Source organism: Pyrgilauda ruficollis, unplaced genomic scaffold, assembly GCF_017590135.1.
Source record: "Pyrgilauda ruficollis isolate IOZ18807 unplaced genomic scaffold, ASM1759013v1 scaffold54, whole genome shotgun sequence".
Lineage (NCBI taxonomy): Eukaryota > Metazoa > Chordata > Aves > Passeriformes > Passeridae > Pyrgilauda > Pyrgilauda ruficollis.
In genome coordinates this window covers 1,049,089-1,076,534 of record NW_024527044.1, presented here as the reverse complement: position 1 = coordinate 1,076,534, position 27,446 = coordinate 1,049,089, and the positions used below count along the sequence as shown (strand labels likewise).

Sequence of the window (27,446 nt, the reverse complement as noted above, 5' to 3'; positions counted from 1 at the left end):
AAGCTGAGAAAATAAAACAAGACAAATGAATGGACTGGAACAGGAACTCCAGCCCTGACCCCGTGGAAGGGTGATACAATTTGTCCTGCGGTGTGTTTTTGCTGGATGGTTGTTGCCTCATTTTTGCCATCCTCGGTGGGACATGTGAAGACCAAGCCATAGCAGCATTGAAGTCGCTTTTAACTCCAGGAAAAAAAGGGCGAGTTGCAGGAGGGCGCTTCTTTCAAAGCGGCATTTTTTGCCGCAAACCTCTCGCAGCGTTTTACGTTGCCAGAAATCCTGTTCCGAGCAGCAGAAAAACGTGTGCACAAAGGCACGGGCAGAGGCTATGGGGCTGGCCCCGGGGACCCGCGGGCAGGAGAGGAGACACCTCACTTCCCCAAACTCATATTTTCTGGGGGAGAAGCCCCCGCTGGAGGTGACCGGCACCTCAGAAGGTTGCCCTGGGTGTGGGGCCACCGGGGAGCGCTCCCGCCCCTTTCTCCGGAGCGGCGCCGGGGGGAGACAGCCGAGCGCCCCCGGGCTATTCCCACAGTGAAAAGGGAAGGGAGGGCTTTTAACAGTATCATTATTATTATTATTATTTTGAATTATTATTTTTAGCGAGAGGGAAGGAAGCTCGGCGGGAGCAATGCCTCTGCCAGAGAGGAAATCTGGGAATGCAGTGGAAGGGAAGCGGCGGCTGCCGGGGGACCGGCCGGGGAGCGGGGCAGAGCCGGGGAGGGGGCACCGGCGCAGGTAGCGCGGCGGCAGGAAGCGGGGGCGGGCAGCGGGGCAGGGCGTGCCGGCCGGGCCGGGCTGGGGCTGGGGCTGGGGAGCCGGGCTGAGCCGAGCCGACCCGAGGGGAGGGGAGCGGAGCGGAGCGGAGGCGGGGCCGGCCGGGGGGTGGCCGTAAGGTGAAGGTTGTTGCAGTGGGTTCATTAAAAGACAGAGTTCAACTCCTCGCCATCGCAGAGCGCTGCTGGGAGGCTGGTTCGGCTGCGTGCGAAGGGGGAAAAGGAGGGAAATAAAACAAAAAACAAACAAACAAAAAAAAAAAAAGAAACCAGAAAAGGGAGCAAACCCGCAACTACTTAAAACAATTCTAAGAGGAGCGGAGCAAGAGCGGCGTTGGAGACGGCGGGAAGCAGGGGCAGGCTGCGCGCTCCCGAGGCCCGGCGAGGAGGAAGGATGATAAACGTGGTGGCCGTGTGGCTGGTGGCCCTTTGCTTCCAGGCTGCTGTCCCGGTGAGCCGAGCGGAGCGGGGCTGGCGCGGCGCACGTGGGGCGGCGGGGCCGGGGTGCGGAGCGGGGCCGGGGCCGGCGGGGCAGGGTGGGCCGGGCAGGGCCGGGCCGGGGAGACCGCCCGGCTCCCCGCTTCGACGGGCTCCCGCAGGGGAGCGCAGCAGTGCCCAGCCGTGCCGGGGTGGAGGGCTGCGGTGGCCTTTGTGCTGGCGGCGGGCCCCAGCTCGGCTGCCCCGGCAGCCTTAATTCAAACCAGACCCGCCGCGGCGGCTCCCGACCTGCCGGCGGCTCCGCCCCGGGGCGCCGCGGGGCGGGCGGGCGGCGCTCCCCGCACCCCCCGGCCGCGGGACCCCTCGGTGCTCCGGGGGGGCTGGATGCTGCCGCCGCCCCTCCGGCGTGTCGCGCCCCGGAGGCGGGGAGTGGCGGGTCCGGGGCAGCGCTGGCATGTGGCCCTTTGTGGTTCGGCTGTGGCCAGGTCACGGGTGACTCCTGAAGCTGCGGCGCTCCTGCCGTGCCCCGGCACAGCCCCGGGGAGCGCGGGTCGGTGGCTCCCCGCCGCCTTTGTGCCTGAGAGCCCCAGCCCAGGGCAGGGTACGCCCGGACTCTGCTTTCTGCCGCTGAAACAAAGGTCCCGGTGCTTCCCGGCTGGGCGCACGGCCTTGCCGGTGCCGGTGCTCCCCGGAGCGTGGTGACCCCGCGGCAGCGAGGCCTGTCCCGGCTGCCGTGTCCCGGGAGCTGCTCCCGGGGCAGCCCGGAGCCGCGGGGCGCGCTGGTCCCGCAGCGGCAGCAGCCGCCAGGTGTCATCCGCGGACAGGGGATGGCTCTGCTCCTGCTCCCGCCCCGCCTGCGAGAGCCTTGCCGCGGAAACCCGGCTCCGCAGCCCCGTGAAGTGCTGTGCTCGCCGCTTCAGGTCTGTGCTGGCAGCCTGAGCGGCGTCGAGCCCTGTGTGCGGTCGGAGGGTGCGGGGCAGGAGATCTTGTGGCCGCCCCTCGAGGGGCACAAAGCCTCAGTCCTGTCCCTTTCTTCTGAGATGAGGGACACGCTTCTTTGCTTCCCGTGTGGTCCCCCACCAGACCTGAGTGTGCACCGGTTGTGGAGTCTTCCCTTTTGGATGAGTTAGGAAGAAAGTGGAGCATGAGATAGTTTGAGCAGGCAGGGCCATCAAAGTAAAACTGGTGGGGTTTTTTCTTTCTGAAATGATTGATTTAAAACTTGCTTAGGGGTAAACTCCAGCACCAGTCGGATAAGGAGTGGCAGAACAAAGTGCACAGTGGGATCTGAGCTGCTCGAAATACCTCTGGTTTTCTGTACCATTCTGTCTGTGAACTTTGCCTGTAGTTCTGAACGTGGACCCTCCTGGCCCACATGGCCGTGAGTCGTTATGAGATGGCTAAAAATTACAAACATGTGAGTGTAGGCAGCACTGTTCCATGGAAGGACGGCTCTGCTCTCAACTTCTGAGTAAGCTTCTGCTTAATGAAGTGGGGAAACTGCAGTTAATTTGCAGCCTCTGAACTCTATTTGGATAAAATTCCCCTGTGATAAATATTCCTTACTAGAAATGAGAAGGACATGAAGTAGATGCTTGTCTGGAGTTCTCCTGTGCCCACGAGATGCTCAGGCGTGGCTGGCACTGCAGATCGAGGGGTTTCAAGGGTGAGCACACGGAGGAGCAGAAGTCCTGGGGCTCTCCAGGGTGACTCAGCACTGAGGCTGTTTTCCTTCTGGTAATCACATGGCTTTTTTCCCTATGTCAGAATGTCAGTGACAGGGACTAATCTGCCTTTCCCACCCATCTGGAATAATTATGATTTTGCATTGAGTGTCTGAAAACCTCTTGTGTTGAAACAGAGTGACCTGGCACAGTACTTTGAATCTGCCAGACTGCAGTGCTGTGGGAATTGCCATGGTTGTGTTGGGTTCTTGGTGGTCTGATTGTTGGGATGGATGCCACTGCTGCTGCTGCCACATGGCTTGGCCCTTGGCTCTTGCTATGTAACTTAGCTCATCTATGCATATTGTCATTGGAATAATAAACAGGAGAAAGAAGCTGGCCAAACAATAGTTGTTTTCTTACTGAGTACTCTTACCTGCAGGAGTGATTGGGGAGGTTCCTGGTCTCCTTCAAGGTGACACTTTATTGCTTAAAACACTCTTTATGAGAGTAATTACCCTCTGTTATTATGATGCAGGCATGGACTTCCTTGAACTGAGAAGGCTGATACATCTTACCATTTTAACAGTGTAACCTTGTTATTCTCTAAAATAGAAACTTTTACACAGTACAACACTGCCCAGAAGCCAACTGATCCTGCTGCTGGAGGGCAGTGGGCAGTCCAGCCCCTGTGGTGGGAGGAGGAGGGTTCTGATTGTTTTGTCTGGTGTAGGTGCATGCTGGTGATTGACAGAAGCTTACCAGAGCAGGACAAACCTTTTTCCAAGGGTGGTGTCATTCCTGTCTGAATGTAAACTGGTTAGAAGAAATTGGGTAGTCCAGCTTGCTTGGTAAACATGCAGGCAGTGGATAAGGAGGAAGCACTTCTTTTCTATGGTATGCACAGAGCAGTGTCTCAGTATTCATCTAGCACTGTAAACAGAGCTTCTCCATCTGAACACTGACATTCTGGTGGGCACCTCCCGGTGAAACCGTGACTGCTGTATCTGGTCAGCTCTGAGTAGAGCAGTGGCAAATGAGCTGGAGTTTGTGTGGCGTAAGGGGGCTCTGGTGAAGTTTTGTAGTCTTTGTTCCAGGTTTCTCTCAGTTTCAAGTGGTGAGAAGAGCTAACATTTTAATGGCAGCACTCTGAATTTTCTGGAAACAAACAATCCTCTCTAACAACCTGAGACAAGTTACAGCAAGTGCAAGAAATCTGTAAGCCTTCTAAAATTAAGTTAGTGCACAAACCTGAAATGTAGGCTGCTGTTTTAGCAGCAAAATTGGTCCATTTTAAGTATGTGTTTTGCATTGCCTGTACTCAGATGTCTCCAAGTGGCTTGTATACCAGCACTCTGTCCTAACCTTGTTTGAAGTGATTCCTGTGTCCAGGAACCACACTAATACCCCTGAGAAGGACATTCCACACTTGTTTCTGGCATCTGAGGAGCTGGGATTTTAGGCCCTCCTTATAGGGAGGAGGGAGCTTCTTGGGAGAGAGAAGATAGGGCCTTTTCCTGAGTAGGTGCTGCCAATTATAAAATTGCAGTGCTTCAGCATTGCAGCGTTAGTGTTTTCATCCTAATAGCTTTGAGATAATGAAGAGTAGAAGACGTCTAATACAACACTCCTTGACAGCTGAAGATTGATGGGCTTGCTATGTTCAAATGGCACTAGTCCCTCAGGACAGCGTTCAGCTGATGCTGAAGCACATAAATGTAGGTGTCTGTGTTTGCTGGGTGCTTAAGCCCTCATTAGAGTCAAGGCGATGTAATCAGTGGAGCCAAAGAGAGCGATTATCTGACCAGCCCCTGCACGTCTGCTCCAAGGTGAGTTGCTTTGTCAAGGCTTTATTGGCTAGATCTCAAGTTGCCTATAAGAGGAGCACAACACCTTTACTCTGGTGCCTTTATCTGAGAGCGATTTAGCTCAAAGTGATGGACTTTTTATCTGTGGAAATTTATGGTAACTCTCTCCATAAACAAACAGCCTGGGCAGTTGTTCCTGCCAAGAGAACTAGCAAAGCAGTGGGGACCATCAGCTGCTGGCTCGAACAGCAGCTTTCTTCTGTTCTAGTGTAACTGTAGTCTTCCTCTGCTAAAGAATGTAGAAGAAATTAGGGATTAAACTGGGTCCCATCTCAGCATTCTGGAGTGAGCAGAATATATATGAGCAGAAACATAAGTGGTTGTATTTGGGTGGGATGGTTGTGAGCTGTTGAGTAAGCATCAGAGCATTGTAATATTTAAAGACACTGTTTATTTGTGGATTAGATGTGAGGAGCTTTTGTTACTCTGTAGACTTTGATATAGGCAGTGAACTTACAGTGGGGAAGTTGTTTTGACCAAGAGTGCAAGGACTTCTGATGTTTCTTATAGGCTCATTTCTGAGTTGAGAAGATATTCTTAAATGCAGAAAGCATGTGGTGCCCTTTGGAGAGCTGAGTGTCAGCTTTGTTAACAGGTCTCTAAGGGCTGATGAGTGTGCTTCACCTGAGCTGCTGCTCTGCTGGCTGCTGGTGTACCGCAGCGATGAGCCTTATCTGGCCTGCCTAGAAACCTGGGACAGTGCACTTTCTACTGTGGGGATGCTAATGGAAAAGTTACTGCTCTGTGAAGCCTCACCTCAAGGTGAGATAACATTTGGACCTCCTACAAGCAACTCTTGTGGGGCAACATCTGCTAATGTGGTGGTTTCCCAAGCTCTCTGTTTCTCAAGCAGTGCTTGGCTGCAGTCGGCGTTCTGGGTCTTGTGGAACCGGCACGGGTCCAATGGAGTCTGTTAGCTTGGGCTCCTTGCCACGCTCGACTGTAATGTTTGTATCTTGCTGCTGAGACCAGTCTCACCAGTGAGGCTTGCTTTGCTGGATGGGAACCAGTGTATTAGTGGGATTTGGATGGAGCTGGCAATAGAACTTCCCGTTGAGTCACTGGAGCTGCAGTAACAACTGAGTCATGGAGGTGTTGTAAGTCATGGCTTTCCCTGCTAGGCTTCTAGTTAGAAACTCCTTGGGGTAATTTCAGTTGAAGAACTCTTGCTGCTTCACCTCTGTGTCTTGCTGCTCTGCTCCGTGGCAGAACTATCTTCTCCCATAGCCCATGTTTTTCAACATGGTTCTCTTTAATGTCCACTCATTTTGTGTCTTGGTGTTCAAGCTTTTCTAATAACTGAAAGGTCTTCTGGATTGCTTTTGCAGAATGACTCCTGACTAAATCAAGGGTGCTGATATAACATAGGAAACTGCCTGCCAACCAGCTTAAAATACTCATGGGTATCCTACCTTGCATGGGGGTTCTGTGTTGTCATACTCCACTATGTAGCTTTTCTATACTGCCTGTGCAGTAATGCCAATGTCTTGATTTCCAGTCATAGAAGCAAAGGCTGACAGTCTTGATTTTTTGGCTGTGGGCAGTCCCAGGCACACACTCCTGTCAGGCAACCTTCTGCAGAGTACAGCCAATTCACACGACTCTTCAGAGTGCACTGGCTCCATCACCTGAGCACACACAAACCATAGCTGGAGATTGGGGCTTGCTCTTTGTCTGCCTCTGCCATGTGATGAGGAGCTTGTTGCCTCTTTTAAATGTAAGGAAACTTGAACTCTGTTCCACTTGGAAGGGGAGTGTGCTGAATGCTTTCTGGGCGGCACTGCAGACCATGATTGTCCTGTGCTGTACACAGGAAAGCTCTTGCTAATTAGTTCCTAATGCTGGTGGCTGTACACATCCTGGTCAGAGGCAGGCAGCAGCTCCGGTCCAGCCCCTTGCTTATATAGGGATTACTGGAGGAGCAGGCTGTAGATTGAAGCCAGAGGTGGGCAGGGGTGAGTGGAGCCAGTCTGCTTTCTAGAGAGCAAGTGGTGATTAATGTAACGAGTTCCAGATGAGAGCTCTTGTGAAGCTCCATGTCGTAGCAGTGGTGCTGCTGTGGCTGTGCTGGTAGGAAGCCTTTGTATATTCTCTGGGGATCAGAGCTGGCAGCTACAGTGCTGTAGGAAGAGACTACCTGGCTCTTTCCTGTCCCAGAATAGGATCCCATGCTGTCTTTTCCTATGCTTTGAGACCAGAAGAGTGGAGAAATACAAATATGGGTATGTATATATTTATAGAGAGAGACACATGCTACTTGTTGTCCAGCTGACAGCAGAGTTTGGAGGCTGTGTGCCTGGGCCCTAGCATGGTGATCTGGGAGATTTGATACCTATGCTCTGCACAGCCACAGCAGCTCAGAGCAGCCTGTTGATCTACCAAAACATCAGTCTCTGGTAAAAACATCTGCAGAGGAGAGAACCTGTTATCCCATCAACCAGCTAATAGGGATCTTCTTTAGGGACAGAGTCCAGGCTTTCTTCAGTCAGGGAGCTGATGGGTAAAAGCCCAAAGCAGAACCACAAAGCTTGCCTGAATTTGTATCTAATACAGATGCTAATATATGTGATATTTTTCACTCTCTTGCTGTGCTCTGTTGCTTATGAAACTATGACAGAGACTCTCACACCAGCAGATTTGATGGACAAATGAGATTTGTCCACCTCACTGGCTCTAGCAGCCTGTAAGTGGCACCTACATGCAGTGGAGAGTGGTGGAGAAGCTTGCATCGAAACTTGCCCAACAGCCTGCAGCTAGACAGCTTTGACTTCTAAATCTCTTTCTGTCCTAACGGAGGAATCATCTAGATCGTGACTACTTTCCCATCAGTGAACAAAGCACGGAACAAAAGAGGCTGACTCTGGCATGTCTGGGCAGTGGCAAGGAGGGCTGTGCTATCGTGTTCTCACATCGACTGACTCATGGCCTGCAGAAGAAAGCTGCTGGCTTAATCCTGCAGCAGCACCGGCTCCCTCTGAAGTGTGTTTAACCTGCAAAAAGTTCCCCAGTCTGCATCTGTAGTTGCACTGAGCTGTGAAACACTGGTGAGCTTCTTTCTACACAAGTTGGAAGATGTGATTATGAATAATTAAAAGTTATTACTCTGGTAGCTCAAGAGTGTTAAATGCTCAGTGTGCCCTCCCCCCTCACACCCAGCATGCAGCCAGAAGGGGTTAAAAAGATTCACCAAATGTTGCTACACTGGTGCTTGTAAGTAAACGTGGTGAGTTGACCCTGGCAGAGCACCAGATGCCCCCTGAAGCTGCTCTGTCATTGCCCTTCTCAGCTGGGCAGGGAGAGAAAATACAACAGAAGACTTGTGGGTCGAGATAAGGACAGGGAGAGATCCCTCACCAGTGACCATCACAGGCAAAATGGACTCGACTTGGGGAAGGAATTTAATTTATTACCAATCAACTCAGAGTAGGAAAACGAGAAGTAAACCCAAATCTTATAAACACCTTGTCTCCATTTCCCCCCTCCTTTTTTGGCTTAACTTCAATCCAGATTATCCAGCTTTCCCCCCAGGAGTTCAGGAGGATGGGGAATGGGGGCTGTGGTTGGTTCAGCACACATTGTCTCTGCTGCTTCTTCTTCTCAAGGGGAGGACTTCTCACAGTGTCCTGCTCCAGTGTGAGGTCCCTTGCAAAGGGTTTGTCTCCACAAACTTCTCCAGTGCGAGTCCTTCACATGGGCTGCAGGTTTAAATCACTGCTCCAGAATGGATCCCCTCCCATGGGGTGCAGTCCCTCAGGAACAGGCTGCTCCAGCTTGGGTCCCCCACAGGGTGACAGATCCTGCCAGCAAACTTGGTCTGCTGTGGGCTTCTCCTTCAAAGGGGGCTACAGGTCCTGCCAGGACCTTCTTCCAGCACAGGCTTCCCATGGGGTCACAGCCTCTTTTGGATGTCCCCCTGCTCTGTTGTGGGATCCTCTATGGGCTGCAGGTGAATCTCTGGTCCACTGTGGACCTTCATGGGCTTCAGGGGCACAGCTGCACCAGGGGCTGCAGAGGAATCTGCTCTGGTGCCTGGAGCTTCTCCTATCCTTCCTTCTTCACTGACCTTGGGGTCTGCAGGGTTGCTACTCTCACCTAGTCTCACACCTCTTTTCTCTGGTTGCAATTACTCCTGTGCAATAACTTTTCCCCCTTCTTGATTGTGTTCTCAGAGGCACTGCTGCTGTCACTGACGGTGCCAGCCTTGGCCAGCAGTGGGTCTGTCCTGGCTGGCACTGGCTCTGTCAGGCACAGGGGAAGCTCTGTTTTGTTAGAGAAGCCACTCCTGTAGTTCCCCTGCTAGCAAAATCCTAACATGCAAACCCAGTACAGTAAAGCATGTTAGACACAAGGTGTCTTGTGACCAACTTAAATGCTAGAGCAACAACTGCGTAGGAAATCTTAATTGTCTGGCCTATTCTGTAATGCACCCCCTTCATCAGACTGCCTGCTGAGAACCTTCCTGTGTCTATTTGGGGGAATACTGGTTGGTAAGGCTCAAAACTGTGCCATAAATCATTCTAATAATATGATGGTATTGGTGGTGTTCTAGTGCCTGGGGATGCTCTCTGATATTATTTAATTTACTAGTATGATGTAGCCAGTGGGTCTCTGGCTGCAGGCCCAGAATATTATGAAGCTGAGAAAACTGCAGTATCCAGTAAAAGAAAGTGAAAGTTCACAATAGAGGATCACAACTCTTCTCTTGGAAACTGAACCTGTTTTGGATAATTCAGAGAGATGAGCAAGTACAATTGTGTGAGAAGTCCTGTGTAATCCATCAGCTGAGGATTGTGAGGTGAATACTACACACCTAGGACAGCATTCAGTGTTGTTGTGATGGTGCTGGTACATGCCAGTGGTTCAGCCTGTGCTTTTAGACCTGCTTTATTCAGAGGGATAATGTGCTGGCTAGAGTTGATAGTCACTGAGTAGACGCCAACATTTATTCATATATATGAAATATCTTCAACTTAGTGATGTTTGAAGAGTGTCTTACAAGGTTGATCTGTTATGGCTATACTGATGGTACCTCTTGACAGAAACTGGTCTGAACTAGGGAACATGCTGTGCTAGGAGTAACTTGGTAGTAAAGCATTCACCTTGCCTTGCAGTTTTGGCACTGTTTTATTGACTTGTTATGGTGCCTGTCAATCTGACAATGCCCTGTCAGCAGTGGCATTAGTGGTCTAATGGAACAGCAGTGGCTCTTGTCTCTTCACAGTATAGGTGTGTAAAACACAGGGATGTCCAAATCCCAGCTTGAAATCTTACAGTTGCCCATGTGAGGCAGGAGAGCATCCAGAGTGCACAAACATGGTAGCATCTCCCACTAAACTCTAACCTCCCCACCTGATTTGGTGGCTGCTCTGAAAGAAGGCCATGGGGAAGACAGGTGAACAAGCTGTATACCCAAAAATGACAGCAGGAGGTGAGGCTTGGATAACAGCTGAGATCAAAAGGAAGCTCTGATTTATCTCACCTTTGTAACAGTCCCTTGTTCAGGGCTCTGCTGTACAGACGTGGTATGAAACAGTGTGACTGGGTCAGAGTCAGTTTAATCCAGTAGGTTTTGGTCAAGAAATGCTTAATTAATGTCCATTAATTAAATGAGTAGAACAGTAGGTGACTGGAGCACCATTGCAGCAGCAGGGTTTTTAAAGACTGTTTCTGGTGGGAGGATTTTATTTGGTGCTTCATCACTGCAATGATACTTCAACACCCTCATGACTCAGCATGGAAGTACACCAGTCAGCTCTCATAATCTCACTGAGGTGTTGCATAATTTAACTGTGAATGGGGCAACTGCTGTCAGAACTTTGTAGTATGTGCAGGATTAGCAGTGCTTTTGTAAAGCTGAGCACAGAGACCATTAGTGTCCTGGGAGGGAGCGCTGCGAGCTTGGTCTGTGCCATTTCACGTGGGTAGATCCCTGGCAGTGTGCTCCAGTGCTTGTGAGCATGTGTGTTTCTCAAAGGGAATCCATGCAGTCTGAACTGTATTTTCTCTTAGAATAACTCATTGGAATGTGGTCCAGCCTGTGCCCAAAGATCATCTGAGCTACTGCTGCTTATTCCAAGGAGAAACATGTGCATGATGCTTTTCTTCAGGAGCTGCTGGGACTGTTGTGGAAGGAGGGGTAATGGTGAAAGTGCCTCTTTGAGAAGACTCTTGGGATAGGGGAACAGGGTATTCCTGATCTGAGATGTCTCTCCTGCTTCTGGTGGAGATGTTTCAGTCCTTTAGTGAATGGCTTAGTCATGGCAGTGTAACTGCATCTGTTACAGGGATGACTTCTGCATTATAAACAACCTTGGCTTAGTCAACACTGAGATCCTGTGGATAAGAAAAATATGATAGCATGCCTCATAATGTAGGGAGAAACTTGATTTCATCAGATCTAAGCTGGCAAGGGTGAGCCATAGAAACAAACATAAAAAGAACACCAAGGATAGTAGAATATACTGAGTTGGAGCTCCACGAGGATAATTGAATCCGCTGTGTGCTAGTGTAAGACCTGCCAAGATGCAGGAACTGCCTTGCACTGGGTCAAACCCAAAATGTAAAGTTGCCTGCATGGTCTGTGTGAGTCCAGCCCCTGGCTGTCGATTGAGACTCATGAGTTCATTCCTAACAGACTGGTGCTGGCTGCTGTGAGCCCTGCTGTGCAAGAACAGAGTCACTTACAACTGCTTGGAGCTTAGCTGTGACCAGATCAGAAAGGTGCTGTGGAATGCCAACTCTTGGCTAATTTTGCTGCCCAAGTTTTGCTTCTGTATCTCTCTTGCAAATATCAAGGTCTCCTGTACCAGACTGACAAGCAACAGCACCAACTGATCAGGTTTTGGGATGTCCTTGGTCCTGCCATCTGGTGTGCACATGTGAGAGAGATTGCATTGGTGCCTGTTCAAGCCAGGCAGCTCCTGCTGGGTGCTTCCAGTCCCCTGATCCATCAGCTCTTCAGTGGGGGTTGTGGTTGAAAAGTTGTGTGATGCTGCAGCTGAGTGTTACATTTATAGTGAAATGCAGCATTCCAAGGGAACACATGTCTGGGATGCATGGATGAAAAATATACATTGTTAGCTGTCCTGGTTTAGGTCCTATCACCCCAGGACATTAGCAAAAACTAATTTCACAAGCCTTGAAGACTTCATTGTGCATCCCTCTGAAGAAAATGCGGAATTTTCACAAATGCAATCAAGGAGGCTTTGTCTTGTGTTGTTGAGGCTTGGGATGTTGTCATGATGTGAAGCAGCTGATTTAAGTTTTGTAGGTTAGACTGTAAGCAGATCAGCTGGGAAGATAAAGCAGAATTTGTTAGCAACAGGCCTTGCAGCTGGCAGGTGTTTGTGTCACTAAGGTGTAAGCAAACAGAAGGCAACTTTTGTTGTCCTGTCCATATCCGGTTGCTGTAGAATACATCCTCTTATAAAACATTGTCTGGGCAGTTCCACTGTAACTCTGGGTAACTAACTGGAATACCCGGTCAGCTGTTTTGTTGTTGTAAGGCCAAGTATTTGTAAGTTTAAGTAGTCTCACGTAAGTTTACTAATGGCTTTAGCTGAGACCTTTGGTACTCCAGGGTTGCAAGTTTATCTTTCTGCTGAGGTTTAAACAACATCCTAGCTGCTAGGAGCCACAAGTCCTGCCCTAAGTGCAAGCTTTTTAGTTTGGTACACTAGGGATTTTTATCTGAAACTTGGATTTCACTAATTTAATATAGCACTGCAAGCAGTTTGCTCAAATTAGAAACATGTATGCATCAGTAGTAGACTGAAAATGTTTCTGTGATCCTTCAAGAAATCTTAGAGCTTGGTCTCCTGGCTCCTTGGCATATCTCACATTACATAATCGTTGGTCTTCAGGGTGGTGAAGATGGAAACTCTTGAAATAAGAACCTGAGTCTTTTCCTATCCTTGTGTCTGGACACTGAAGGCTGTTGCATTTTCTCTTGTCTGACAATTGTTCCTGGCTGCATGTTGGCTTCCCTCCCTCAGGCAAAGCAGAACAGTGTCTTTCCCCCTCAGAATACTGTGTAGAGTAGTGATGAGGTGGTTTTTGACTTCTGGGATCACATCTGCTCAGCTCAGAGCACTTGTGCAGCTGTAGCCCTGCTTGTGGCAGTTTGCTGATCACATAAAAGCTGCCATTGAGCTCATTTCAAATGGGCAGTAGTTCCACCGACCAAACTGCACAGCATTTGTCTCCAGGAAACAGGCTTCCCTAGGCCAGAGGCACACATGTTCTGGTGCTGCTGAGAGGCATCAGTGATGCACAGGCTGCCACCACTCTAAATTGAGGACTTGAGATGCCACAGACCACATCTTGCTTTCCTATAGCCACACCTCTGATTTCTGAGCTGGGACTTCCTGAGCTGATTGCCCGAAGATGACAAGAGCAAGCCGTGCTCCCATGGGACCAAAGTCCCTGAGCTGCTTCTGCCATGTCCCGACACTGGTGCTGCAGGCTTGTGCTCTGTCCTGCAGCCACGGCCTGGGCAGGAGCAGCGTGCGGGGCCCGGGGCCGCGTCCTCCCGTGCGGGGCCCGGGGCCGCCTCCTCCCGTGTGGGGCCTGGGCCTCTCGGTGTCCTGGCACGTGGCCGACAGCCCCTCGCTGAGCATTTTGAGCTCACAGGGCTGCTGGGACAAGCCAGTCCCAAATGAAACAAATGGGGGCACTCACCACCTGCAGCTCTTGCCTCAAGCCCAGCCTTGGGCTCCATTCTGCAGCCTCAAGGCTGTAATGCCAATGGTTGCTTCGCTGGGAGCTGTGTGGTTTCTTAGGTGTGTGGGGAAAGGAGACTGGCTTCCCCAGCCCAGACGTGCTGCTAAGGAGCACCAGGCGGTCTGAAGCCCACTGTTGCACTTGTCAGAAACTCTGGTTCTGCGGCAAGTTTAACTGCAATGACAGTCCTCAGTGCTGATTGCTGAACAGGGTGAGTGGTGTCAAGAGATGGGGCAAGGAAAGGAATTTGCCTCCACCACAGGTCAGCTGGTTGGGAATAATTGGCAAAGAATGCTGAAGACATAAGCTCGGTGTGTTTATATGTGCTGGAAGCAGCACTGCAAAGTGCAGTCTCTTACTTAGTGGCCGTGGCTGCTGATGCCTTGTGGGAGCTGAGTTGCTCTTTCTCACCTGAACTCCACAGCAGGGGCTGCATGTGTGCAGGAGGAAGAGGCAGCAGGTATTTACATCCTGTCACTTCAAATTTCTTCTGCTGGCAAGAGGGTTGCATTTATCTGTGCTGTAGTTACCAGTATGTGTGGGTAATGTGTGGGTTTGGGCTGCTGGAGTCCTCTGCTGGATAGGTTTCCATTTCATAAAGATTTTCTGCTTGCTAGCCTGCCCCCCTCTTCAGCCTTACTGTGTCAGGTTTCAAGGATGGGTGGCCCACTTCTAGCCTCTGCTGAAACCAAGCAATTCCTGGTCTGTTCTTTTCTAAACAAGCAGATGAAATGGCTGTTGCTGTAAGAATGAATCTTCCCTGCTGGTTTTGCTACCCTAGGAAGTAAGAAGTGCTGGTGGCTTTCAGTCAGAGGGTTTTAAGACAAGCTAGGTTTGCCTAGTCTTGACTTAGGCAGCTCAGTGCTCATTTCTCAAGCCAGCTTAAGTAGATGGAAATTAATTTCCCAGGATGGATGGGCCTCAGTGAGCTGCACCTACTTTGCACAACCCTTTGAGCTTATACACTGGCTGTGGCTTTTTTTTGCTAGCTCAAGAAACAAATGCCTGAACTATCAAGTATGTTAAAGAGCTGCAGGGAAGGATCTTTAAAGAAAAGTGGTTTATAACATAAAACTGAACTGGCTGCTTCTCATGAGATTATCTGCAGGGAAATGAGCTTTCTCATTAGACTGCATCTTCAAAGCATGGGCTGCCTTGAACGTGGGAGACAAAAGGAACCCCACTTGTGGCCGTATTGTGACAGCCTGTCACTGATACAGAATTGAGCTGTGTGCCTGTTGTGTGCCACGTCTGTGGATGTGTTGGGCTGTGGTGAGATTCAGTCTTTGGCCTGAGCTGCATTGCTTGACTGGAAGGAGCAGGTTGGTGTGAGTGAAAGCAGTGTCTAGTAACTTACTTGCTTGATACATTGTCTAGGTGAAAAAGCAGAAGCACAGGCTGTAACTCACTTCTGTATTGCTGAGGGACTCATCTGTCTGAGAGGGACTTGAGAGGCAGCTGAGCTCTTCTGCATCAGAGCTGGCACGGTGCTCTGTGCACTGCCGGCACAGAGGGCTCCCGTGCACAGCTGCTGTGCTGTCCCTGCTGCCGTGAGCACAGCCGTGAGCTTCCCCTGCTGAGGAATCCATGGCCCTCTGGGACTCCAGCTACTCCAGCTTTGCTCAGCCCTCTCTGATGAAGGATGTTCAATGTACTCATTGTCCAGGAATAAATGGCAATTGCACTGGGCCTCCTGTAAAGTTCAGGTGACCCAGAATGAAAGTAGAACTGCTCTGGTTTGAACAAGACGTGTGTCTAGCCTTTGCTACTGTTATTCCTGCTTCCAGGAGGACTGGGAGGACTCAGAAGCACTGCTGTCAGACCTTGGAACAATTATCCATGAGCAAACACTGCAGAAGAGAACTCTCCCTACAGCCCCTGTCCTTGCTCATTTTTGTATGAACCTGTGTGGCCCTCTGAGTCAGCCTCTGATTTGCGTGTTGCCTGCAGTCTGGTGATGTGCATTTCCATAATGCATGGCGGGCTGGGGGATGTCAGCATCCCAGAATGCAGGCTGTGAGCCTCTGTGAATGCTTAAGCAGCCCTGGCTGCCACGCTCTGCCCTGTGCCAACACAAACACTTGTGCATTCATGCACTGAGTAGGATTGGGAAACTGGTCCTGCTGGAAAATTCTTTGCATGATATTTTATCCTCTTCTTACTTTTTTTCTTTTTGTTTAGTTTTGTTGGGTTTTGGTGTTTTTTTTTTTTTTGTTTTTTTTTTTGTTTTGGTTTTTTTTGGGAGGTTTTTTGTGTTTTTTTTTTTTTTTTTTTTTTGTGAGGGGGAGATGTTTGTTTCTTTTTCCTTTTGTTTAGTTTAACAAGACAAGTCCCCTGATCTGGTTCACCATGAGAGTGCACAAACAGACATGCAGGGGATGGTCCAGGAAGCATGAAGTGACATGCTCTTGTGGGAGGTGGGAGTTAAAAGGGCCCTGCTGTACAGTGTGAAACTTAACCTGACGGCGACAGGCTGGTTCATTTTTGCTCTTGGCATGTTGATTACTGTGTTTCTGCCCTACTTAATTAAAAAAGCTGCCCTGTCACTCTGAGGAGAAGATGTAAAGTTGATTGGGCAATAGTGTGGAGCCTCTAGGAGCATTGGGACACTGGTTCCTCTGCCTGTGGAGTAGCTGGATGCTCTTCCTTGGCCACTGCATCTTGTGCAAAGGATTGGGGTATGCTCCTACAGCTTGAAGAAAAGGAGGATCACAGCCTAGTGAACTGAGGGCAGTCTACAGTCTGCTTTTTTCTGCCAATATTGAAATAGATCCTAAGAGTTCTCATGCTGTTTTGAGCACCTACTGGAAGGTGTTTCTCTGCCTTTGAGAGTAGAATGTCAAGAGGAAACTACGGTGTAATGATCAGGGAGTTCAAACACAGCCAGGATTTCTCTCTCAAAGACAGTTCCTCTCTCAAGTCACCAGGCAAAAATAGAAGAGGAGGCCAGTAAGAATGAAATTAACCAAGATTTTCCATATCGCTGTACACTAATAATGGTCTGATAGACAAGCAGCCAGATTAACTGGCTTAATTACCTCTTTCTGATAAAATGGTGCTTGCCTTGCTGAGCAAAATAGCCCCCTTTGCTTTCCACTTGCTCCTCTTTGGAAGGAGCACCCTCTGGGCCACTCTCCAGCCTTGCACGTGACACAGATTGATGGATGGAAGAGTGAGGATGCTGAAGCTTGTTGATGCACATCAAAAGGTTGCTGAGGGCTCAGGGGAGCACCACCATCTGAAACAGGGAGGGCACTAGGAAGTAAGAAGTGCTGGTGACTTAGTTTGTAGCATCATAGAAGGGTTTGGGTTGGAAGGGACCATAAAATTCCAACACTCCTGTTGTCACAGCAGTCCATGATTGGAACACTAGCCAGGGATAAAATACTGCTTTAATCTAGGCTGTCCAGCCTTTGAACTGTGTGTGGGGTGGTTGTTAGCTGTCTTTGGCCTGTGTTGTTAGTCTGCATCTTTGGCTCCTCTAGGAAGAGAAATACTTCATTAACCTATGTGATCACCAAGGGTTTATTATGAGTAGCAGGAGAAACAACTGCAAGAGAATTTAGGTGAGGTGGTGCCACACTGCTGCTGAGTTCTGATGTAACAGGCTTGCATGCAAGCTGCACTCTTGACTTGCTGTATAAAAGCATCAGCTCTCTTTCTGCTATTCCAGAATTTATGGCTGACTGTTAAAGAGAAGGTCTGCATGGCCAACTTAATTCCAGAGTCTGTGTCTGTAAAAGAAGGGGGATAGGTGAGGATACTGCTCGTGGTTTTTGTATGGTTGGGTTTGGGTTTTGTTTGGGTTTTTTTTTTTTTTTGTTGTTGGGTGGTTTTCTTTTTAATTTTTTTTTCCACCTTAACCATTGAAGCTGTCTCCCGACCATGAACATCTGGGATTGGAGTTAATTTTGCATGGGCTGTTAACTGCAGAATAAAACTTTAGCTTAACAAAGCTAAAGTTTCCTTCAGCAGGTGGTTTTGTCTTCCCCCCCACACTAATACCAATGTTACATTGAGGTTAGAAGCTCTTTGGGCTGCTCTGCCTCAGATAGCATTTCTGCTCTTCAGTTTATAGGAAAAGGTGAAAGACAAACCTTTCTGTTTCAGTTTATTTAAGAATTAATTGTTCAAATCCTTTTGAAAGTATTCTTCTAGATGCTCTATTGTAGCCAAATTACAGGGCAAATGCTTGTCTTGCTCTTGTATATCTCTTAAACAAGAGCAAACTATAGGTTTTCCTTCCCATGCAGTTGCAATACTCTCACAGGATGGCTAGGGAGCTGTTTGAGGTGGGAGAGCTCATTACAGTTCATTCTTTTTCAGCTGAGCAAGAAGGATTTATTAGGGGAAATAAATGTGCAAATTTAACAGCTTTATTCAGATAATGGAGGATTTCAAGTGTTTTTGACACTGCAGATCACTAACTGGATTAAGAAGAGTTGGATACAAATCATCCTTAATCTAGTTAAGGGCTTGTAGCAGCTTGTGGCAAAGCCAGTGGTTTTGCTTACCTCAAAGAGCAATTTGAGAAAAGCTCTTTCCTTTTGCACGTATCAAATTAAATAAATGTGGTTCCCAGTTGGGGCAGGGTTAGATCAACTAATCAGCTACAAATCTCCCCCTCATCATGAGAGAGTGCTTCAGATCTCTGCTGTAGCAGGAGGGAGCTCTGTAGCAGCTGATGGGATAAGCCCTGAAGGATCCATGCTTTGAGACTGACCAAGACGAAGACTGAAGAATAGTTAAAAATTATACTTTAAAAAAGTCTGGGCTATGTCAGCCTTCTGGATCTAATAATATTGCTAATGAGTTGTGAAAGCCAGGCCCATTGTTGATTAAATTGAAGATGCCACTAAGCAGCTTTCTGGTTGTCCCAGCAGAACTGAATAACTATTGTTCTGCAACAATGCAGTGCTCAGCAAGAGCAGAAGCTAACAGTCACCCCAGGGTTTCCCCTAAACAGGCTGCTTTGATCCTTGTGGAAGAGGGTCTTCCACTGGTTAAAGCATATCAAAAATACAGTTAAAAATTTTACCCCTCACATGCAACTGAATTCAGTGACAGTGCATCAAAAGGACTGGATGAGTATTTCCAACCAGCTGTCTGAACTGCTAACAAAACCACACAAGCTTGTTAAATAGTAAAAAAGCAACTTGTTGTAGGTGCTCGATCAGAATGTAAAGATTTTTTTACTAGAGTACATGAGATATCATCAGAGATCCTTCAAAGGATCCACTCTCTGAAAGGTAAAGTAAGCTTGTTTTAAGCTGGAATTATTTTCAGCTCTTTTGTATGATAGCATAACCCAGTGTTCTGTGCCCCTAATCCTCTTGGCTAATCAAAACCTTTCCCATTGGTGTAAGTCTGCTTCAGTAAAAGGTCATTGAAAAACCTTGACCATGAGGTGTTTGTTCTTTGAACAACACGGTCTGTCTTCCTGATGCAAACCCAAATTAGTTCAGTCCCTTCCAATGCTGTCCTGAGTCAGTGCTTTCTAACCTTGCTGTGTCTGAAATCCTTCAGCAGCAGATCATTATAGAAGCATGGCCTTTCTGCAGCACTTGTGTTTTGTGGGGAGGTTACATCTTTTATGCCCCAGCTTTTTGAAGCTGTAATTTATGGAGCAAGAAATGTAGTCCTTATATAACCATACAGTTACATAAATTGGGCAAATGTTCCTTAATGCTCATGTGTCTTGAGATTGGATGGTGTCATGAAATTACAGCACTTTGTGGGCATTCTGACTGCTATCCACATGTGCATAATCCTATACTGTCCCTTGAGTATTTGGGCCAAAGAAAGTCCCTCTCAGATCCCAAGCCACAAGCTGCCTGGTTAAAGGGAGGTGCCACAATGCCCAGAGGAGCAGCTGGGACAAGATCCTTGGGGACATGTAACTGCACTAAGTTCTCATATAAAACTGTGGAAAGCAGGCTTTACTGCAATAGAAAAATTTCATATTTTCTATTATTCTCTTATGTGCAGCAGCCAACCTCAGGGGTTGGTAGGTCATGTTGGATGGCTGGGTGCTGAGCAGCTGCTGGACAGCTCTGCCATGGAACACCTTGGGTGTCCCTTGGTTTAGACTGGGCTGTCCTGGGCTTCTCTCCTCTGAGGAGGACCTCACTATCCCTGCTCAGATACAGGAATCAAACTAGGAATCAAATGGGTGCATAACAAAGCTGTGGAGAGGCAGAGCTTGCAGCAGCCTGGGAAGAGGCTCAGAGCTCAGGTGTGAGGAGAGGTTCTCCTGGGTTGGACCCTGGTTAAGGGTAGGGTGGCTGGACACACTTAGTAAGAACAAAGGAAGTGTGGCACAACTGAACAAGCCTCATCTATTAACCCCTCAAGGGGAAGGGGTGCAGGCTCAATAGTCAAGATCAAGAGTTGCCATTTTATTTCTTGGCAGTCTGTGATCCTTTTAGGAGGATTGTTGAGGTCTGCAGATGATCAGTCTGTCGAGGTGTTGTTGGAGATCTGTATGAGCTACCCCTGAATACTCAGATTTGGGAGGAAGGTGGACTCAATCCTAGCGAAGGTGTATGGTGATACCATAAACTGTATTGGCAGTGCCTTACTTCAATAAAAAACTGGAGAGTTTGTTTTCTCGCTGCTTCAAGGAAGTTTTCCCACTGGGAGGAGAATGCAACCCCCACCTTTAGGAGCACATTCCCCTTTTGCGCTCAGCCAGGCTGAGTGAAAGAACAAAGGGTTGTGCTTGCCACTTCTGGTGTGAGAAGTGAGAGAGAAAAATGGTCACCAACCCCCATGAACAAAAACAGTGCAATTTCTAAGGCCTCACTTATCTGAACATACTGGGAAGGGCACTGAGGGAGCTGAGTTTGGGCAGCCTGGCAGTTCTTTCTTTGTTCTTTATGCACCAACAGTTCATACTCTTTAATATTTGAAGCGAAGTGAGATCAGCCTGTGTGAGTCATCACCCTTCGACACAAGAAGGAAAACACATAGGAAGTACTTATCTGACCTACTTTCTGTGGAAGGGTGCAAAAGCCCAGTGCAAACAAGCAGGGACAAATCTAAAAGTCAGAATTACCTCATGACTTGCAGTTAAGCAAGAGATCGAAGGGCAATTCACTCTAGAAATATGCTTGCAGAGGCTTGAGGAATAGTGCTTTGGGGGGGGGGGGTTTTTTTTTTGGGGGGGGGGGGGTTATTTTCAGTAGGGAAGAAAAGAGCAAAAAAAAATTATGTCTGTATGAGGGGTTTTTGTTCTTAGCTTTTTGTTATTAAAAAAAAAAATCATAAACTGAAATAATTGCCTAGAAGGGGTAAGATCTTGGGGCTGAATAGGCTGGTGACAACTTGGTTACTTGTCTTCAGAGAGGTGGAATCTAATGGGTTAGTTAACCACCTTGCAAGCTGGTTCTGTGGAAATGTGGGGAATGGATAAGGTCTTAAGGATGGAAGAGAAAACTGGGTAAACTTGGTATCTTAACAGTAAGGAGATAGGACCAATAAACACATCCATTGTAGGTAATAAAGGGATAACTGCAGAGCTGGATTGTTTTGACAGTACATACTGGTGCTGGCTAACTTCTTCCTGGGATGAGGATGAATGTTATATTATTTTTAAAGTGACACTATGTTAATGCAAGCTAGAGAGATACAGTGGGCCTGGCTGCAAAGCTGGCAAGAATATCTGTCCTTTTTTTACATAATAAAATGAGACTTTGCACTCCTTGGGATCATAGGGATCCCACAGCTTGGATGATGCAACATCTAAACTTGCAGATGGCAGTGCTGGAAAGGGATAACAAAGGTGACTTGAGGATGGGATAGAAGTCAAATTTGTGAAAACAGGGAATGTAGTTGGATGTCAAAAAGATGAAATTTGGAAGTGACTTACAGGGTTTTAGTTCGAAATCTGAGAAGGGAAAATGACTGGTTAGGTAATGGTAGCCCTGCAGAAATAAACTTGAGGCTCGTCATGAGCTGAGAGTCAGGCATGTTGTAGTGATAAGAGCAGCAAGTGTATACAGCACAGGCCAATGAGATGTATGAAGTAATCATTCTGTAATTAGTAAACACTAAGTGTTGTCATCTTTGGAGATCCTGAATAGCTTTGAGTGTTGTATGCTTTGACAAACAAGTATAGAACAGGGGTTTGGCCTCTCGTTTCAGCAACTGAATTTCAGTGTTGGTTAGTGCACTCCTTGGAGTGTAAATGGAGAAAGCTCAGGGCTTATTCTCCAACAGTGAAGGTTGGCTTCTATCTCTGGACTTATTTTGAGTGCCCTCACGTAGTAAAAAGGGACTTGGATTCTCCTTCTAGCTAGCTAAGACCAAAGCTAGGTGCTTTGGTTTCAGATATGTGAACAGTATTTGAGTCATAAAGGGAAAGAAGACAAACTACTTTGCCTCCCCTTCCCTTCTGCTCCTTAGAATTAATGCAGTGATTTGCAGGTGTTGTGGTTGGTAGATAGGGAAGACACAGTGAGCACCTGAAACAGGCTGGTAAGGACTGGGCATTGCCTGCTCCCAGGATGCAACACTGAATGGATTCCTTGCTTTCTTCTTTCCCAAAGCAGCTGCAGCCTGGAAGCAGTGCAGAGAAAGGAGACAGCAAGACTGACCTTTCCAACAGCCAAACATACTAACCAGAACTAGTCTTCTGGGGAGGGGAGCTGGAATGAGGGAAGAAGAAAAAATGCAATCTGAACAAAAAAAGTTTTTGTGACCTCTAGGAACCCTTAGAGGACTCTGTGCAAGCAACCTGATCACTTCAGTCTCATCACTGACACACCTTTTTGCTCTTCTCTTTAAAGCAAACTACAAATCTAAACCTTCCCCCTGAAGACCTTGATTCATCTGGTGATGAGGATGACACGTTCTCAGGTTCAGGTGCAGGTGAGTTATTAGCACTTGTGCTGGGAGTGCTTGACTGTTCTAGGATGTGGCAACTGAGATCTCAGTAAGCACCCAAGGGAAGGGGGTTAGAGCGAGGAATCCACACACACGCATCCACCCCACAATATGAGAGCTGGGAACAGAGAAAGGGCCTAATCTATTAATCCTGTATTCCTTGAAATACTAACAATTAGTAGAAAATGAGCTGTAGGAGACTTGAGAGGGAGCAGAAGCAGAGGTAGACTCCATGTGACTGCTAATGTGAGATGTGTGAAGAATGTTATGAAACTGGAGTGATTCTTCACTCATGGGGAAGAGAGATCATAAAAAGGCCCTTTATGAGCAGGTAGGAGATAATGTTTGAGGGTGTGTAAACCCCAGCCTACCAATATGTATCAAGTGCAAACTTTATCTGTCATCAGATGTGCATCTTGCCATGGGCCATAGGTTTTTGTAAGTGATAAGGGGGATTTAGGGTAGGGGGAAAAGTCCATAAAATGATTGTTAAACTGCATGAGAGAGACCCTTGGTGTTCAGTACTGAAGTTGAGGGGATGCTAGTGAGAAAAGAGCAAGCTATTGAAAGCTGAAGCATGCTATGCTTCTGCTTCCTTCCAGCCACAAGCTTGTATTTTAGATTATACTCTGCAGAAATTAAGACCCTGAAATCAGTTCCAAGTGCAGTTGAGACTGAAGGTGTGACTGCTCTGAATCAAATAAAAGTGTTTATGGAAGAAGACTCAGATATCTGCCCTGAGGAATCAGTGTATTGAAAGCAGATTTCCCTTGTCAACTACGCCACAAACAGGCACTTTTGCCTTGGGGAGAAGCAGATGACTAGCAGAGTATTGCTGAATACCACTTTGGTCTGTGCCTTCCTTATTCCACTGAAAAGGATGAGGAATTACAAACTGAACTTCTGTTATTATGAAAATTGACTATAAAGGTTAAGCATCCTCCTTAGACAAGTGTCCTGAAGATATTATTAATAGGCCTCTAAACTGGCCAAGGATAATATTTTTTGTTTGTTTGTTTTGCAGGTCCCCTGACTGACCCATCTCACGCCTGGAGAATCTCAGGAGAATCAACTAATTCCTCAACAGTGGCGTCACCAGTGGATTTCAGTGAACAGCCATTTCATGGGATTGAGAGCAGAACTGAAAAGGAAGTAATATCCCCTTCTGCAACCAGTAATCCAGTGACAGAGGAGCCAGTTGTAGCTGTGAAGGATGAAGTATCCATCCTGGGCTCACCTGATGGGAAACCAACAAGCCATGCAGTCACAACAACAGTGAGAAGTCCCACTGTTCACTTTCCTTCCGTGGTTCATGTGACTCCTTCAGAAGCCTCTGCTGTGGTCCATGAGCTTGAACCTAAAATCCCCAGCTCTGATGTGCCAGACACCAAGGATGTGCCCGAGCCCCACTCTACTGTCCATGGCGAGGGAGACGTCGCTGCCACCCCCGCAGCCACAGCTCCAAGGGATGTTGTTCCTACACATGAGGAGGTTTCTGAAGATGGCTCTGGAGACCCGGTGAGGACTAACAGTTCTGACACCCTTTGCAGGGAGATGTCTTTCGTACCATGTACTAAGTTGGTTTGGTGGAAATGGGTGTTAATTAGTCAAAACCAGTGATTGGTTTAATGGGTTATGTTGGCAGAGGGTTTTAGATGAGAAGAGAGTCTCCAGAAACAGACATGATGAATAACCTGCCTTGTATGTCCCAACAGGGAGACTTCATCTTGACTAAAGACGAGGAATTCCTCCCCACCCAGAACTCAGAAGTACTGGCTGACTCTGAAAGGAATGCCAAAGCAGCAGGAGCCTCGGGAATTATGGACAGAAAAGAAGTTCTTGGAGGTACTGGATATTTTGGATTTCTAGCTGTAAAAGCAGATTCCTGGAGTCTCCTGGCAGCAGAAGCTGCAGTTGTGCAAATACATCTCTGAGGAAGGATGCCAACCTTTCATATTAGACTTCTGAAATGAGGGTGATGATTCTGTGTTGTCAAAACCCTAGCAGGGGCAAATATTAGTCTGCTAATAGCAGCTGGCAATGGCTGCTTTATCTGCAACTTTGTTTAAACCTCTTCCTTCGCTCTTCTGAAAAGTTACAGTAAAATTTCTCTGTTGCTGCCTCAGTCAAATTACCATGGTTCAACACCATAGCCTTGTGTGCTTTGCAGCATGGCCCAGTGGGAGATCCATGTCCCTAGGACTGGCTGCTTATTTGAGCAGGTGCTTGGTTTGGGAGGGGACAGAAGGATAAATTAATTTAAGTCATTAAGCCAGGGACAGGTAAGGAACAATCTGGAACTTAAAATCATAGTAGCACTATCTGGTATGGCATCTAGAGTAATCTGTGTCTTTTTCTCCCCTTCCAGGTGTAATTGCTGGAGGACTTGTAGGCTTGGTGTTTGCAGTGTTTCTAGTTGCATTTATGCTATACAGAATGAAGAAAAAAGATGAAGGCAGCTATTCACTGGATGAACCAAAACAGTCTAATGGAGGATACCAAAAACCACACAAACAAGAGGAATTCTATGCATAAACACTGCTCTTCAGGACACTTCTTATTCCATCTTTCTTGGACTCTTCTCTCCCTGCACGTGGACCTCCTAGTGTGCTTTGCATTAAACTTAAGCCATATGATCATTGGGTTATTTGCCCTTACCACTTTGCCATTGGAAATTTTATAACTACAAAGTAGATCTGGATTCATTGAACATTCCCTGCTTTCTTGCACAACTTGGTTGTTTTTTTTGGTTGTTTATTTTTTTTTTTTTTAACAGAATTGGAACTGCAAGTTCCTAAACTCACTTTGGTTTATCTAAAGACTGCTGGGACAGGCGGTGGGGAGAAGATGAGGGAGCACTGTATGTATAAAACTCTTGATATTTAGGGAAAGGGCTAGCAAGAATAACCAATTACCAGTGTTCAAATTCTGTATAGCAGGGGTCCTTCCTATTTAACTCCTAGATGTGTTTTGAGTGTAACAAGTGGCTGTGCTGGGCAGACATTTGGTACACTGCTATCCTCTAGCTCTTTCTGACAGCTGTATTTGGAGCACTTAATGCCTATGAAACATCAAGCTGAACTTGATCTCTGCCAAAAGGAGGTGTGAGGGGCAGGGTAAACAAATGACTGTCATGTGGTTTAAAATAACTTACATTTTGGAAGCATTATCCCATACTCAGAACCAACTCCTAAGCAGCTGGTACATACACTAGCAAAAAACAAACCCCAAGAACCCCAAAACTAAGCAGAGTTAATTTTACCAATAGTGTTGGGCTTTCCCACTACCCTCTCTCTCTCTCTCTCTGTCTCTCAAGGCTTAGGTAAGAAGTAGATTTTTCCAAGCAGTCTCATCTCAGGCATTCCCTTTCCTAGGTGCTGAGTCGAGGTTGGCTGTCCTGCTGTAGATGGTCTTACCCCGGGCAGTACCAGGTGACCGGGGCAGTGCTGGAGCACCTCCGGTCACCGCGGTTGTCTCGGAACACGCTCTGCCCTCTGTGCCACAGGGTGCCGTGGCACTCAGGGCTGGGAGGTGGGAAGCAGCACGTCGTGACTGCAGCTAAGGAGTAGAGAAGCATCTGAAATGAGCCTGGGGAAGGCTGAGTGTAGGTGGCCTTAAACAGATACAACAGTTGGTGTGCTTGACTCTCGCTACTCCGGAGCGGCTCCTTGGAAGCTGTTCTTGCACTTTGGAGAGAAGCCACTCCAGGGATGTCAGTCTAGTAAGGGCAGAAAAGCACCTCCTGAGCACAGTCTGGATGCCTGAAGCTGTGTGTGGTCGCTGTGCTGTCAGATGTCAGGCACTGGAGCCTCACTGGGGGTCTGGAGTTCTCCAGAGCATCTCAAACCGTGTGAACACAAGTGTGGTGTTCTGTACAAGCCTTACTTCTGCTCTGCCTTTGGGTAGCTTCTTGCCACTTCAGTTCCTTATCACTCAGTGCAGAAGGTATGGGGTGGGTGGAGGAGTGTTTACAACTGATGTAAATATTTGTACTGTTGAGCCAGAGGGAATGATCCGAGTATATTGGACAATATTGCAACAGTTGGTACAAATGTTGCATGTTAACAGACAAACTTAAAAACCTGTGTAATTTAAATGAAGTATAAAACACTCCTGAGCTGCCATGCAGCTAAAATTGGTGCCTTTGCTGCAAACACAAGAAAAAAAACCCCAAAATGTCTTGATTCCAAACTCTTCTTTATGCACGTGGAGAACTTGTGCATATGTGTAGCTGGCTGTTTTTTTAAGTAAAGCTGCAACAACCATTATGGTTTTTTGTTAGGGTTGTTCTGTTTTCAGTTGTTTGTTATTTTGTTTTGGGTTTGTTTTTTTGGTTTTGTTTTTTTTTTTTTTTTACTGAATGAATTTTTATAGGTTAATGCAATGACCAGATGGTGTTAATTTCAGCTGTAATTCTTTGCTTTGTATAGGAATGTAGAAATGTTTGATAGGTCTATCTATGAAAAGGTTCTTGTAAAGCACAGGAAGATAAAATAGTAAAATTCAGTTGTACCTCACAACCTTGTTAGGGGGAAAGGAAAAAAACTGTATATTTTGGTAGTCTTAACTGACAGTTTGTGAAACAAACATGACATTCTGTGTTATTTAAGTGGTACAAATGAAACATGAGTTCTGACAGAAGATGCAGCAATGGGTTATCTGTATGCCATGTAAAGGTATACTGCAATAAATGGCATTTTGGCAAGAATGTGTCTGACACAGTCTGTCTGTGAACATTGTTGTGTATAATACTTCAAAAAGTAGATGTTTTTAAGACTGCATAGGTCTTTAAGGAATTTGGGTTACAGAACTGTGAATTTTGGGACTAGAAACACAGAGATTCAGTTCAGCATTTGAAGGGTCAGTGTGGCCTGCCTTCTCTCCCACCCTGCCCTGAGTGTCCTGGTTGCAGTGAGCTGCTCTTGCTGGAGGCACTGGTGTGAGATACAAATGGGCTCTACAGACTTGAAAGAAATGGCTTTGTTAGAGCCTGCAACATTTCATGCTGGTTCTGATTTTGGGACCTCTCCTTGTGCAGAATGTCACTGTCCCCAAAATGGTGATGAAAGCTGCAAATCTTCCACAGGGCTTCC

The 27,446-nt window shown here is 47.4% G+C and overlaps 1 protein-coding gene across 1 annotated transcript; it reads left to right on the top strand.

Annotated features, from left to right (window-relative positions):
• Window positions 1-899: 899 nt before the first annotated feature.
• SDC1 (syndecan 1) lies at window positions 900-27,054 on the top strand. Its single transcript, XM_041480977.1, has 5 exons — window positions 900-1,227; window positions 22,257-22,338; window positions 23,378-23,871; window positions 24,069-24,198; window positions 24,722-27,054. Exons 1-5 carry the CDS (start codon window positions 1,171-1,173, stop codon window positions 24,886-24,888), a joined length of 930 nt encoding a protein of 309 aa, XP_041336911.1. The 5' UTR covers window positions 900-1,170; the 3' UTR covers window positions 24,889-27,054.
• The last annotated feature ends 392 nt before the right edge of the window (window positions 27,055-27,446 follow it).